The sequence below is a fragment of the Pristiophorus japonicus genome, chromosome 7, assembly GCF_044704955.1.
Source record: "Pristiophorus japonicus isolate sPriJap1 chromosome 7, sPriJap1.hap1, whole genome shotgun sequence".
NCBI classification, from domain to species: domain Eukaryota; kingdom Metazoa; phylum Chordata; class Chondrichthyes; family Pristiophoridae; genus Pristiophorus; species Pristiophorus japonicus.
This window is the reverse complement of record NC_091983.1, coordinates 244850455-244865808: the sequence shown is the minus strand read 5'-3', so window position 1 is coordinate 244865808 and position 15354 is coordinate 244850455. Positions and strand designations below refer to the sequence as shown.

The following is a 15354-nucleotide window of genomic DNA, read 5'->3' as shown; positions in this document are numbered from 1 at the left end:
GGTATCGGGGTAATGTACTGATGTGGATAGAGAACTGGTTAGCAGACAGTAAGCAGAGAGTCGGGATAAATGGGTCCTTTTCAGAATGGCAGGCAGTGACTAGTGGGGTGCCGCAGGGCTCAGTGCTGGTACCCCAGCTATTTACAATATACATTAATGATTTGGATGAAGGAATTGAGTGTAATATGTCCAAGTTTGTAGATGACACTAAACTGAGTGGTGGTGTGAGCTGTGAGAAGGATGCTAAGAGGCTGTAGGATGACTTGGACAGGTTAGGTAGGTGGGCAAATGCATGGCAGATGCAGCATTATGTGGAGAAATGTGAGGTTATCCATTTTGGGGGCAAAAACACAATGGCAGAATATTATCTGATGGCGGCAGATTAGGAAAAGGGGAGGTGCAACGAGACTTGGGTGTCATGGTACATCAGTCATTGAAAGTTGGCATGCAGGTACAGCAGGCGGTGAAGAAGGCAAATGGTATGTTGGCCTTCACAGCTCGGGGTTTTGAGTATAGAAACATAGAAACATAGAAAATAGGTGCAGGAGTAGGCCATTCGGCCCTTCGAGCCTGCACCGTCATTCAACAAGATCATGGCTGATCACCCACCCCAGCACCTCCCCCCCATGCCCCCTCCACACCCCCCTGACCCCCCCAGCTGCAAGGACCACATCCTACTCCCTCCCGAACACAGCCAATGAACTGGCATCAACAACTCTCCGCGGCAGGGAACACAACAGGCCAACAACTCCCCGAGTGAAGAAGTCTCTCCCAATCCCAGCCCCAAACAGCCCACCCCCCATCCCAAGAGCGTGCCCCACCCGGCTCCGGACCCACTCAACACCGGGAACACTCCCCCGCAACCAACCCGCCCCATCCCGTCAGAATCCTTCCCAAATGCCGAACACCCCCGTATGTCGAGCCCCCAGCCCCGGCCACCCCGAGCCACACCCCCGCAATGCCAACCACACCACATCCACCAAGCGCCATCTGCGCAGTCAACCCGTCCAGCCCACTCTGAACACTCCCCTCACCGAGGCACAGAACCCCCAGGCCCGCCCCTCCAACACACTTCGCGCCCCCAGACCTCCGCTGCAATGTGGCCCCTCCTGTCCCCTGCCCTGGGTTTCTCCGCCCCCCATCTCCACCACTCTCCCCTCCATCCCCCATAGGAGCAGGGAGGTCTAACTGCAGTTGTACAGGAACTTGGTGAGACCTCACCAGGAATATTGTGTTCAGTTTTGGTCTCCTAATCTGAGGAAGGACGTTCTTGCTATTGAGGGAGTGCAGCGAAGGTTCACCAGACTGATTCCCCGGATTGCTGGACTGACATATGAGGAGAGATTGGATCGACTGGGCCTTTATTCACTGGAGTTTAGAAGGATGAGAGGGGATCTCATAGAAACATATAAAATTCTGACAGAACTGGTCAGGTTCGATGCAGGAAGAATGTTCCTGATGTTGGGGAAGTCCAGAACCAGGGGACACAGTCTAAGGATAATGGGTAAACCATTTAGGACTGAGATGAGGAGAAACTTCTTCACTCAGAGATTTGTTAACCTGTGGAATTCCCTACTGCGGAGAGTTGTTGATTGCAATTCGTTGGATATATTCAAGAGGGAGTTAGATATGGCTCTTACGGCTAAAGGGATCAAGCGGTATGGAGAGAAAGCAGGAAAGGGATACTGAGGTGAAAGATCAGCCATGATCTTATTGAATGGTGGTGCAGGCTTGAAGGGCCAAATGGCCTACTCGTGCACCTATTTTCTATGTATCTATGTTTCTATCACTCAAGTGGCAACCAAAATGGCAACTGGGTCCTCATAGAACCTTCATTTACATATAAGCAATTTTCTTCCACCTGTTTTATGTGGGAATGTTGGCCGCCTAAATCAATGCCTGAAAATGCTTGCAGATTGCACTGGGAGGGAAATCAGTAGTTTTTGTTCATTTTCATTCCACTGCCATCCTGTCCATTCTGAAAAATGGGGCGGTAGACAGAAGAAAATTGCTCCACAACATCTTTCCTTCAAAGCTCCTGCCCACAGTGCAAAACTCAATTGATTGCTTTCTGCCTACGTTGAAGCTATTGAGTATTTCAAACACTGTATTAAAAATCACAATGTCAACTTTGTATGGATGTTTTCTGCAGATGATCTACAATCAGTGCATATGGAGGAAATCAATGCACAGGCCAAAATGACATTACTTGCAGATCTTTTGACTCGAAGTCCCTGCTTCAGTCTGCTGTGACTAGTGTCCAGAAGAGCACATGAAGTGTAAATGAGGCAGAGATCAGGCACAGGGGACTGTGCATTTTTTTCCCTCTGCGCTATGCCCAAACAATTCACGCATATGGACATAATGCAGAGAAAAATCAGCTCCAATGTGTATTTGGCCAATTCACCGAAGGATGTAGCCATCATGAACCTGTGAAATATCATGGTAGGTCCCCCTCAAGTGTGGTATCATGGGTCTGTGAAGTTCAAGAGTAAATCACCAAGGTATTCTGTGGAAGAAAGAAGAGTCACCTGTCCCAAATATTGATTTATATCAGTACTTAGGGTTCTAGTGAATGCTAACTTTAATTTCGACAGAGTTCTTCTGGACTATGCTGAGAAAAGGAAAAGAATGCTGTATGATCTTATTTTTGCAGGTTAAGCTTGTAGCATAACAAATTATGTTGTCCTATACTGGTAGCTATTCTTGAAAAGTAGGTCAAAAAAACATGAGCCATTGAGTGCAGCTTGCTGACAGTGACAGTCAACTGAGTGATGCAATAACTTATCTGTGCCTCTGCAGCTTGCTGTTGCAATCATCAGCCAGAACTCAGGACCCAGCGCTGAATTCAGCACTAGGGTCGAAGTTCAGAGTGGTGATGTTAAGTTGGCGTTGTACGCCGATTGACGTCACCACGCCACTATTTTTTCCCCAGGGAGGGAGGAAAATGGCAGCCATTATTTTCACTAGCTGAATGTAGACGAATTTCTAACCCAGTGAGTTAGCATGCAGGTACAGCAATTAGGAAGGCAAATGGCATGTTGGCCTTTGTTGAAAGGGGGTTATTCTCAAGAATAAAGAAGTCTTGCTATAATTGGCTTTGGTGAGACCTCAGCTTTTGTCATGTATCTTACATTATTATTTATACCTGTATCTTAACATGCTATATATGACTGTAATAAGATATGACCTGTAACCACCAGCATACCTCACCACCAGGGGTGCACTTGCAAGAGACAGGTATATAAGGACAGGTCTCAGGCAAGTGCAGCATTCCAGAGCTGTGAAATAAAGGTGCAGGTCCAGAGTGACCTTGACTTCACTACATGCCTCGTGTGAATCTGTACTGAGGGGACAGGACTTTACAGCTTTGGTCTCTTTATCTGAGGAAGGATATACTTTCCTGACCGGTGGTTCAACAAGGTTCACTGGATTGATTCCTGGGATGAGAGGGTTGTCCTCTGAGGAGAGATTGAGTAGATTGGGCCGATACTCTCTGGCATTTAGAAGAATGAGAGGTGATCTCATTGAAACATGTAAGATTCTGAGTGGAATTGACAGTGTAGATGCTGATAGATTGCCTGGTTGGAGAGTCTAGAACTAGGTGACATAGTCTTAGGATAAGGGTTGGCCATTTAAGACTGAGATGAGGAATAATTTCTTCACTCAGAGTTGTGAATCTTTGGAATTCTCTATCCCAAAGGGCTGTGAATACTGAATCATTGAATTCATTCAAGGCTGAGATAGATAGATTTTTTGATTCTTGGGAAATCAAGGGATATGAAGATCAGGTGGTAAAGTGAAGTTGAGGTCGAAGATGAGCCATGATCTTATTGAATGGTAGATCTGCCATGATCTTATTGAATGGTAGAGCAGGCTTGAGACGCGCTATGACCTACTCTTGCTTCTAATTCTTATGTTCTTGAGTTTTTATTGCTGGAGATGCTCTGGCTATGATCAAATCGAGAAGGAGGGAGAATGCACCACAGTCACAGATAACGAGGATTTCATTGGTGACTTTAGTTAGGGGCATTTCAGTGATGTGGCAAGGGAGGAAACATGAAAGCAGAGATTCAAAGAGAGTTGCCGAAAAGAGGTGCAGATTTGGGAGACAACAACACATTCAAGGACTTTGCAGGGAAAAGGAAGATTGGAGTTCGGGTGGTAATCTGCAGGAACAGAGGAGTTGAAGGTGGGCTTTTTGAGGAGGGGTGATATAGTATTTTGAAAGGGAAGGGCGCAGTACATGAAGATAGGCAACCATTTACAACATCATCGACCATCATCATCATAGGCAGTCCCTATGGAAACATAGAAACATAGAAAATAGGTGCAGGAGTAGGCCATTCAGCCCTTCGAGCCTGCACCGCCATTCAATGAGTTCATGGCTGAACATGCAACTTCAGTACCCCACTTGCTTCCACTCTAAAAGTGAGTTCTTAGGTGACTGAACAGTCCAATACGGGAATTATAGTCTCTGTCACAGGTGAGACAGACAGTCGTTGAAGGAAAGAGGGGGTGGGGAGTCTGGTTTGCCGCACGCTCCTTCCGCTGCCTGCGCTTGCTTTCTGCATGCTCTCGGCGATGAGCCTCGAGGTGCTCAGTGCCCTCCCGGATGCTCTTTCTCCACTTAGGGCGGTCTTTGGCCAGGGACTCCCAGGTGTCGGTGGGGATGTTGCATTCACCTCAGTACCCCTTTCCTGCTTTCTCTCCATACCCCTTGATCCCTTTAGCCGTATGGGCCAAATCCAACTCTTTCTTGAATATATCCAACAAACTGGCATCAACAACTCTCTGCAGTAGAGAATTCCACAGGTTAACAACTCTCTGAGTGAAGAAGTTTCTCCTCATCTCAGTCCTAAATGGCTTACCTCTTATCCTTAGACTGTGACCCCTGGTTCTGGACTCCCCCAACATCGGGAACATTCTTCCTGCATCTAACCTGTCCAGTTACGTCAGAATTTTATATGTTTCTATGAGATCCCCTCTCATTCTTCTAAACTCCAATGAATACAGGCCCAGTCGATCCAGTCTCTCCTCATATGTCAGTCCAGCTATCCTGTAATCAGTCTGGTGAAGCTTTGCTGCACTCCCTCAATAGCAAGAACATCCTTCCTCAGATTAGGAGACCAAAACTGAACACAATATTCCTGGTAAGGCCTCACTAAGGCTCTGAACAACTGCAGTAAGACCTCCCTGCTCCTATACTCAAATCCACTAGCTTTGAAGGCCAATAAGCCATTTTCCTTCTTCACCGCCTGCTGTACCTGCATGCCAACTTTCAATGACTGATTACCATGATACCCAGGTCACGTTGCACCTTCCCTTTCCCTAATCTGTCGCCATTCAGATAGTATTCTGCCTTCATGTTTTTGCTACTAAAGTGGATAACCTCACATTTATCCACATTATACTGCATCTGCCCTGCATTGGACCACTCACCTAACCTGTCCAAGTTACCCTGCAGCCTCTTAGCATCCTCCTCGCAGCTCACACTGCCACCCAGCTTAATGTCATCTGCAAACTAGGAGATATTACACATAATTCCTTCATCTAAATCATTGATGTATATTGTAAATAGCTGGGGTCCAAGCACTGAGCCCTGCGGCACCCCACTAGTCACTGCCTGCCATTCTGAAAAGGATCCGTTTATCCCGACTCTCTGCTTCCTGTCTGCCAACCAGTTCTCTATCCACGTCAATACATTACCCCCAATACCATGTGCTTTAATTTTGCACACCAATCTCTTGTGTGGGATCTTGTCAAAAGCCATTTGAAAGTCCAAATACAACACATCCACTGGTTCCCCCTTGTCCACTTCACTAGTTACATCCACAAAAAAATTCTCGAAGATTTGTTGTCAAGCATGATTTCTCTTTCATAAATCCATGCTGACTTGGACCGATCCTGTCACTGCTTTCCAAATGAGCTGCTATTTCATCTTTAATAATTGATTCCAACATTTTCCCTCCTACTGATGTCAGGCTAAACGGTCTATAATTCACCGTTTTCTCTCTCCCTCCTTTTTTAAAAAGTGATGTTACATTAGCTACCCTCCAGTCCATAGGAACTGATCCAGAGTCAATAGACTGTTGGAAAATGATCACCAATGCATCCACTATTTCTAGGGCCACATCCTGAAGTCCCAAATTCAGGAAAAGCTAATATTGCTAAGTTAAGGAGTGATTAGGCCACAGTGGACTGGAAACAGCTACTTGTGGGTAAATCAGTGTCGGAACTGTCGGACCAGTGAAAACAAAATCCACGCATAGGCATCTTCCACCCTTCAAGATGAAGTTTGGGATGTAGAATATTAGGTCCTTTACTGAAACATCCGAGAACTCATCCCTTTTTAGTGTGGAAGCAAGTCATTCTCGATACGAGGGACCACCTAAGAAGAGTGGGAAGCATTCAAGGAGGAGATCCGGAATGCTCAGGCCAAACATGTGCCCTTAAAGAAAAAGGGTGGGAATAATAATTCTAGAGCCCCCTGGATGTCTATGGACTTAAGGGGGGGGATGACGGAAAAAAAGGGAAGCTTATGTCACATACCAACAGCTAAATACTATAGAATTTTTAGAGGAATATAAAAAGTTAAGAGGTAACATTAAAAAGGATATTAGGAATTCTAAGAGAGAGCACAAAAAATTCTTGGCTAGTAAAATTAAGGAAAAGCCAAAGATGTTCTATAAATATATTAAGAGTAAGAGGGTAACCAAAGAAAGAGTAGGGCCTATTAGAGACCACGAGGGTAATCTTTGTGTGGAGGCGGAACATGTTGGTAAGGTTCTTAATGAATACTTTGCATCTGTTTTCACAAAGGAAAGGGGCAATGCAGATGCTGCTATCGAGGAGGAGTGTGATATTCTGGATGAATAAATTATAAATATTATGGGGTTTAGCAGCTTTGAAAATAGATAAGTCCCCAGGCCCAGATGAAATGCATCCCAGGCTGTTGAGCGAAATAAAAGAAGAAATAGCAGAGGCCTTGACCATCATTTTCCAGTCCTCTTTGGATTTGGGCATGGTGCTGGAGGATTGGAGGACTTGCTTAAGAATGGAGAAAGGGATAGGCCGAGTAATTACAGGCCTGTCAGCCTAACCTCAGTGGTGGGAAAATTATTGGAAAAATGCTGAAAGACAGGATACATCTACATTTGGAAAGGCAAGGATTAATTAGGGACAAGTCAGCACGGATTTGTTAAGGGAAGATTGTGTTTGACTAACCTGATTGAATTTTTTGAGGAGGTAACAAAGAGGGTCGATGAGGGTAGTGCGTACGATATAGTGTATATGGACTTTAGCAAAGCTTTTGATAAGGTCCCACATGGTGAATTGGTCGTGATGGTTAAAGCCCATGGGATCCACGGCAAAGTGGCAAGTTTGATCAAAAATTGGCTTAGAGGTAATGGTTGATGGATATTTTGTGACTGGAAGGATGCTTCTAGTGGGGTTCTGCAGGGCTCAGTATGGTGTCCCTTGCTTTTTGTGATATATATCAATGATTTAGATTTGAATATAGGGAGTATGATTAAGAAATTTGCAGACAACACTAAAATTGGCTGTGTGGTTGATAATGAAGAGGAAAGTCATGGGCTGCAGGAAGATATCAATGTACTGGTCAGGTGGGCAGAGCAGTGGCAAATGGAATTTAATTCAGAGAAGTGTGAGGTAATGCACTTTGGGAGGGCTAATAAGGAAAGGGTATAAATATTAAGCAGTAGGCCACTTAATAGTGTAGATGAACAAACTGACCTTGGAGTGCTTGTCCACAGATCCCTGAAAGTAACAGGCCAGGTGGATACGGTGGTTAAGAAGTCATATGGAATGCTTGCCTTTATTGGCTGAGGCATAGAATATAAGAACAGGGAGGTTATGCTTAAATTGTATAATACTTTGGTTAGGCCGCAGCTGGAGTACTGCATGCAGTTCTGGTCACCGTATTATAGGAAGGACGTGATTGCACTCCAGAGGGTGCAGAGGAGATTTACTAGGATGCTGCCTGGAATGGAGAACCTTAGTTATGAGGACAGATTGGATAGGCTGGGATTGGAACAGAGAAGGTTGAGAGGAGACCTCATTGAGGCATACGAAATATTGAGGGGCCTGGACATAGTGGATAGTAAGGGCCTATTTCCATTGGTGGAGGGGTCTATTACGAGGGGGCATAGTTTTAAGGTGGTTGGTGGATAGTTTAGAGGAGATTTGAAGGGGTCTTTACACAGAAGGTTGTGGCAATCTGGAACTCGCTGCCTGGAAGAGTGGTGGATGCAGAAACCCTCACCACTTTTAAGAGATGGTTGGACGGGCACTTAAAGTGCCGTAACCTGCAGAGTTACGGATCTAGAGCTGGCAATTGGGATTAAACTGGATAACATCTGGTTGGCCGGCGCAGATATGATGGTAAGAACTGCAGGGAATTGAATACGGCCAGGGTGATATCCTGGACTAGTTTCAATCGCCTGGATGGGTCGGAGAGGAATTTTCCCAGATTTTTTTCCCTAAATTGGCCTGGGTTTTATCTGGTTTTTGCCTCTCCCAGGAGATCACATGGCTCCGGTTGGGGTGGAGTGTAGAATGTTTCAGTGTAAGAGGTGTCACAGTTGTGTGGGGCGGACTGGTTGGGCTGGGTGCTCTTTGCCTTTCTGTCATTGTTCATCGGTTTATATGTAACCTTCAGGGCTGCTGACCGAGGGCCATGTGGCTCTTTGTAGGCCGGCGTGGACACAATGGGCTGAAATGGCCTCCTTCTGCGCTGTAAATTTCTATGTTTCCATGGGCTGGAACTCCCACTTTTTGTGCATGCCTAACGTCCATTTTACCGCTGAATATATACGTATAATGCCCATATATTGCCCATTTTGGCACAAAATGGAAACTGACATGCTTTTTTAGGAGGCTTAACGGCAAGTAAAAATATTACCACCCGCCCACTTTTTTGGGGCGGAATCAGCAGAATGGACGATTTCAACGCCCATAATATCACACAGCGTTACTTTCCTCATAGAATTAACGCCGAGATTTAATAACAACGCCCGGTGACTGCTTTTTGTCGAAAGAGCATATTTATCCAAACTAGCGGCCATGGAGATTGCCCACCGTCAACTTCACCACCTCGCACACGTATCACCCAGAATATCGCCCGCTCAAAAAACCGCCCACAAAAAGTGGAACTAACCGGAACGGACGCCAGCGGTGTGGCTGGCAGTTGTTAAATCCCACTCTTACATGAGGATCTGATATCGGAAAGATTTGCCTGAAAGAGTGCTGATGTGAGTGACAACGCTGACACACTGTCAGCAGTCTATGCAGCTCCCGGCACCATTGGAGCAGGCCGGGGAACGGAAGGAGCATCATGGAGGCATACCACTCCATGGAGCAGCACGTGCTGGAGCAGGAGAGCAACGGCAGTGAAGAGTGATGTCATCAAGGTCCAGGTCAGTGATTGGAGCATGGGCAAGTACTGCAGGAGCGGCAAGGTCGGGGCGAAGGAGCGGCAAGAGGGACGTGATCGGGGCCCAGGAGAGGCGGAGTTAGGGGCCCAGAAGATGCGAGGGCCCAGGGGGCAGCACGGGCCAGCCCACACTGCGATATGTGTGCGCACTAGATCCATGTAGCAGGGCAGGTCTCCAGTCGTCTTGGTTAATCCTTGCTACTGGACCAAGACCTAGCTCTGTCAAGCCCGTGTGGTGACTGGTGTGCAACGGTCACCACACGTTAAAGAAATCCAAGCACAGGTATCTTCCACCCTTCAAGATTTAGTTCGGACCTGGAATTTTAGGTCCATCATTGAAACTCCTGTGAACTTTTTGACGTGGAAGCAAGTCATCCTCAATTCGAGGGACTGCCTATGATGATGACACTGCTGTGTGTGTGCAGCTCAGACATCAATGGTGCCCATCAACTTGGTGCCAGTTAAAGTTTACGTTGATTGATAAGTTGTACTTAACCCTTTCAAGGTAAGTAATCACCAGTGTGTAACGGTCCAGCTATCTGAGACAATGCGCAACAAGGTTATGTTCAATAACAAAAGTTTAATAGCAACATTAGTCTGAAATCATAAGTATCACAGCTAATAACACCCAACCCCCGCCCACACCCCACTTTTTCCACCATTGACATAAATCACATGCTGAACATGTCCCCCATCATTATCATAGGCAGTCTCTCGGAATCTAGGAAGACTCGCTTCCACTCCCAAAGTGAGTTCTTTGATGGCTGATCAGTCCGATACGAGAGCCACAGACCCTGTTACAGGTGGGACAGACATTCGTCGAGGGAAGGGGTCGGTGGGGCTGGTTTGCCGCGCGTTCCTTCTGCTGCCTGCGCCTGGCCTCTTTGTGTTCCTTGCGTCGAGACTCAAAGAGCTCAACATCCCCCCGGATGGACTTTCTCCACCTCTGGTGGTCTGCGGCCAGGGTCTCCCAGGTGTCAGTGGTGATGTCGCACTTTACCAGGGAGGCTTTAAGGGTGTCCTTATGACGTTTCCGCTGTCCTCCTTTGGCTGATTTACCATGAAGGAGCTCCGCATAAAGCATTTGCTTTGGGAATCTCGTATCTGGCATGCGTACGAAGTGGTCTGCCCAGCGAAGATGATCGAGTGTGGTCAGTGCTTCAATACTGGGGATTTTAGCCTGGTTGAGGACACTGATGTTGGTGGGCCTGTCCTCCCAGGAGATTTGCAGGATCTTGCGGAGACATCGTTGGTGATATATCTCCAGCGACTTGAGGTGCCTTCTATACATCGTCCATGCCTCAGACCCATACAGGAGGGCGGGTATTACTACAGCCCTGTAGACCATGAGATTGGTGGTAGATTTGAGGGCCTGGTCTTCAAACACTCTTTTCCGCAGGCGGCCGAAGGCTGCGCTGGCGCACTAGAGGCGATGCTGAATCTCCGCATCAATGTCTGCCTTTGTTGATAAAAGGCTCCTGAGATATGGGAAATGGTCCACATTTTTCAGGGCCGCACCGTAGATCTTGATGATTGGAGGACAGTGCTGTGCGGCGATGACAGGCTGGTGAAGGACCTTTGTCTTACGGATGTTAAGCGTAAGGCCCATGCTTTCATATGCCTCAGTGACTACATTGACTATATCCTGGAGTTCAGCCTCTGAATGTGCACAGGCGTAGGCATCGTCTGCATACTGCAGCTCAATGACAGAGGTTGGGGTGATCTTGGACCTGGCCTGGAGGCGGCCAACACAGAATACAAAGGCAAAGCAGGAGGGTCGTCCCCAGCCACCATACATTGCAACAAATTGCATACACCCAGATGGAGATATAACACAGCCATCACCTGCGCACATGCACCTTACTTTCCTTCCCCCCTCTTCTTCTCCCCACCTCTACCCGTTCCCCTCTTCACTCCACGGCGCCTGGCTGAGGAGCTCCTCAGGTATTGCCTCATTGCGGGGGATGAAGGCAGAGGCGGTGGTTGCACGGGTATGGGAGCAGGGGGTGCCGAGAGGGCAACATTGTCTGATGCAGAAGCAGGATCTTAGTCCTTGCTCTCATCTGTCGTTCGCAGTGGTTGGGCGGAACCTAGGGGTGGAATGTCGTGCTCGGAGATCACTGGGAGGCTGTGGTAGCAGTGTCCCTGGCTATCGCATCCAGGGACTCCGCCATGCGTGGAATGTACTCGGTCATGGTGGCCAGGTGTCAGGATATGCCCCCCAATGCCTCGATGAGCTGGTCACCAATGTCTACAGTCCTCCTGGACAACTGTACCATCTCTTCACTGTCATGTTGCGCTCGTGAAACAGACCTGCCATGTCCACGAGGCCTCCGAGGGGTCAGCGCCGTCCTGGGGACAATTGGAGTGCCCTGTGGAGAGGTGCTTGGGGCCGGCACCTCCAGAGTGGAGACGGGAATGACCGGAGGACCACTAGATGACCTTCGGGTGGAATGGCTTCTGGAGCGTGGCGATGCAGATTCTTCGAAGTCTGCGCTCTCATCCATCGAGAACAGACCCAGCGGATTGACGGGCAACAATCGGAGCTCCTCAGCACCAGATGTAGTAGGATCGTCCGCCGACTCCTGCCCCGCGCCTCCACCTTCTGGCCGCTGTGGCCTTGCCTGGGGCTGCACTGCTGGCCGAGCTGCAAAACACAAATGAGGTTATAAGAGGAGAAGTGGGTGCCAGGGTGACAAGGTGAGTCCAGCGCTACACACAGCATATGCGCGACAAAAGCACCACTGCTCTCAAAATCATCGCAGACATCACATTTCATGATCATGAACACATTGTGCATTGCAATGATTTTCATGAGGCGAGCATTATTTATATGACACTTTGTAACTTTTAAAAATCATCTATCATATATGATTGTTCGGATATGAGTTGGTGTGGTATCTATTGACTTTAGATCACGCAATGGTGTAAGCTTTACTCACGTGGCATCACTTCAGCGTTTGCAGATGCGTCCGTGGCTGTCCGAAGGTGCACCTGCTCCTCCATCTCTGTGATGTCGCTGGGGTCTGGTGGCTCCCCACCCGTTCACCTCTGCTCAGACCTCATCATCGATAGCTTCTTCTGTAAAAGATACCAGGACAACATGGCATGAGATCATTGTGTGATATCATTGCTAGGTACTGTCACAGAGACTGATACAACACATAACTGACAGATGTAATCATGATTATTATGATTATTATCATTCTTTACCTAAAGACGTACACCGTGACCGCAGGCTTCGAGTAAAACATTCCCGGTAAAAGTGCCAGACCTCACATCTGCTGATAGTCACTCATGACTGTTACAAATCAAATTATATAAATACATAAGTACATGTAAATCAATGTAATACTTACTGTTGCAGATCCCACAAGGTAATTCCATCGTTTGCGGCATTGCTTGCCCTCACACACTTCGTTGGTCGCCGACGAGACCATCTCTGCTATCTCAGTCCATATCTTCTGGTAGGCCTTTGGGGTGGGCTCTCCACGCCCTCCCTGTGTCACATCACCCCAGCGTGACTCAACCTCCTGCAGGAGGGAGGCATTTGCATCATCTGAGAACCTCCTGGCTCTTTTGCGGCCTCCAATGTGCTCCTCTCCCACCTCACTGCTCTCTCTGGTGTCAGCCTCCACAGTGTGCTGTGATACATCCTCCTCTCTCTCCATTTTCAGGTAAATTCAGTCAAATATGTGGCTGGTAACAGCTACTTTTTGTTTTCCTACTTGCTGTGAATCTCTAAAGTCTCCCTCCTTCCTCAAAAAGCAGCCACAACACACCCAGCCACGCCTTCAGTCCCTCTGAGCTGCCTCTCTCTCTGTCTCCTCTTCTGCGCATGTCATGGTGACCCTTAACCTCCAGAATCGCGGGAATCGAGCGTTGCCATGCCGTTGCTAAGGACGGCCATACTTTAAAGCAGAAGGTTAAAATTTAACGCTACCACCCATTTGACATGGCTCACGGTAATGCCCATTTTCAAAAATGTAAACTAGTTTTGAGAATGGGCGAGAAGCCGGCGATCTGAAAACCCTTTTTCACCACCCACGCCGGAAATAACACCCATTTTTGGACGATAACCACAAAAGTGGGGGTTCTAGCCCCATGTTTCTATATGTAGCTGAATATACCTGCATCACTAATTCAACAGTTGTTTAGTAATGCAGATCTGTTTGTTTATTTATTTTTATATAACTATAAATATATATTTATTCATATTCCATTTGAAGATGAAAGATGGTTTCTTTGTAAAATTCATTTTATCTGTTTCAGATCATTATAAGGGTGAAGCTTGCCAGTGTCGGATTTTTGGATAACGTATTGTTGGCTCAAAAATTCTTTGTACTTTACAAGCTCTGTGAAGAGCAACTTACTAAGCAGGTATGTAATAGACCTAGTTCAAAATTTGAAACATATGGATGCCCTGAACTAATTAAAATGTCAATGTTATATCTAGTAAACCCAAGTGTTCATATTCAAAATCCTAACCAATTTTCAGCCAAATTCCTCTTTCTCCTCTCCTTTTAGTTCAGAATTTGACGGTTTATGCTGAAAATGATGGAATAGGAGAAAAATAGATGTCAGTGTTTTTTTATTCATTCATGAAATGTGGGCGCCACTGGCAAGGCTAGGTTTCATTGCCCATCCCTAATGCTGTCAGGTTGCAGTTATTCTGAAGACCTTGGGAATGAATGTCAAATCCCAGCTCTTTTGTGCACGCACCTTTGGGACTCAGTCAGTAGAAACATTCAACACTGTATGCTAGTGACCTTTTTCACACATTTGAAGGACTCAAGATTCGGTTGCAATGCGCCTGTTGTTCGGGTGTGTTTTGGGTTAAAAATGGTATTCGAGCAGCGCGCACGCGCTTTGTTGTGACATTTTAGTGAGACCGTTAGTGTCAGTGTTGGGAGTGTGCGTCGGGAGTATGCAGATTGTGACGTCAATCAGCATGTAGCGTTGATTTGACGCCAGCACTGCCATTTTCAACCTCAACACCGGAGCTAACGTCCTCTCTTAGCAAACTTTCACTGTAATCATGCGTGGCCCATTCAAACTGCCTGAGCGGGAGTTTCAGACAGCTGCGCAGCTAAACGGGAAAATTGCTCTTAACCTCACACAGCTGAGCCTGCGTTCAGCAGCAGGAAGAACTCCAGAACAGTACTATTTAAAGGGATCATCATCTACTTTACAGCTTATTTGTTGATTGATTGCTGCTAGCTGTTGTTGAGTTTGTACAAATGTTTGGTGCTTTCTATACTGCTTTAAAGTTGCCTAAAGTCTACAAGGAGTAGTGCGGCACATGCTCAAGGATTTGGTGCTGATTCGCAAGAGGTTTGCTCAGATCAGTTGCTCCCAGACATGGGTGCAGTAGTTTGTATCCCCCTTGGCCTGCAGCATGATAGGAGAATGAGCAGAGGCGACACAGAGCACGACAAGCTGCTAGAAGATGTGGCAGGCGGAGGGAGAAAAAGGCTTTCAGCAAGAGTCCATAATCACCCAGGGTCTTCAGGGAGCAATTCTCCTTCCTCAACCTCAGTGAGGAACAGTGCATGTGATGTCTCTGTTTTACTAAGGAGGTGCTCACTGAAATCTGCCACTTGCTGCAGGCAGACCTGCAGCCTCAGTCCAGGGCGAGGACAGCATTGCTAGTGACTGTAAAGGTGACTGTGGACTTGAACTTCTTCACATTGGGCTCCTTCCAGGCTGGAGCAGGCGACATCTGTAGTACCTCCCATTTTTCCGTCGACTCCTGCATAAGGAAGATCATGATGTAATCGCCGGGCGCCTCGCCCCAGTTGTGCCCTGGACCTGATATTGCATTCTGCCCCCTGAAGCAGCACCAGTCAAAAACACCGACAGTTGTAGAAAGTGTACATCGGCTGGATGGTCGCTTCTCT

The 15354-nt window shown here is 47.2% G+C and overlaps 1 protein-coding gene across 2 annotated transcripts in view; it reads left to right on the top strand.

The window, feature by feature from the left end:
• Window positions 1-15354, top strand: part of LOC139267485 (dynein axonemal heavy chain 8-like) — a 2569686-nt gene that overhangs the window by 1740140 nt on the left and 814192 nt on the right. For both annotated transcript variants that reach the window (XM_070885867.1, XM_070885866.1), the window contains one exon: window positions 13727-13834. In XM_070885867.1, coding sequence (XP_070741968.1) covers window positions 13727-13834 — 108 coding nt within the window. The remainder of the gene's footprint in view (window positions 1-13726; window positions 13835-15354) is intronic.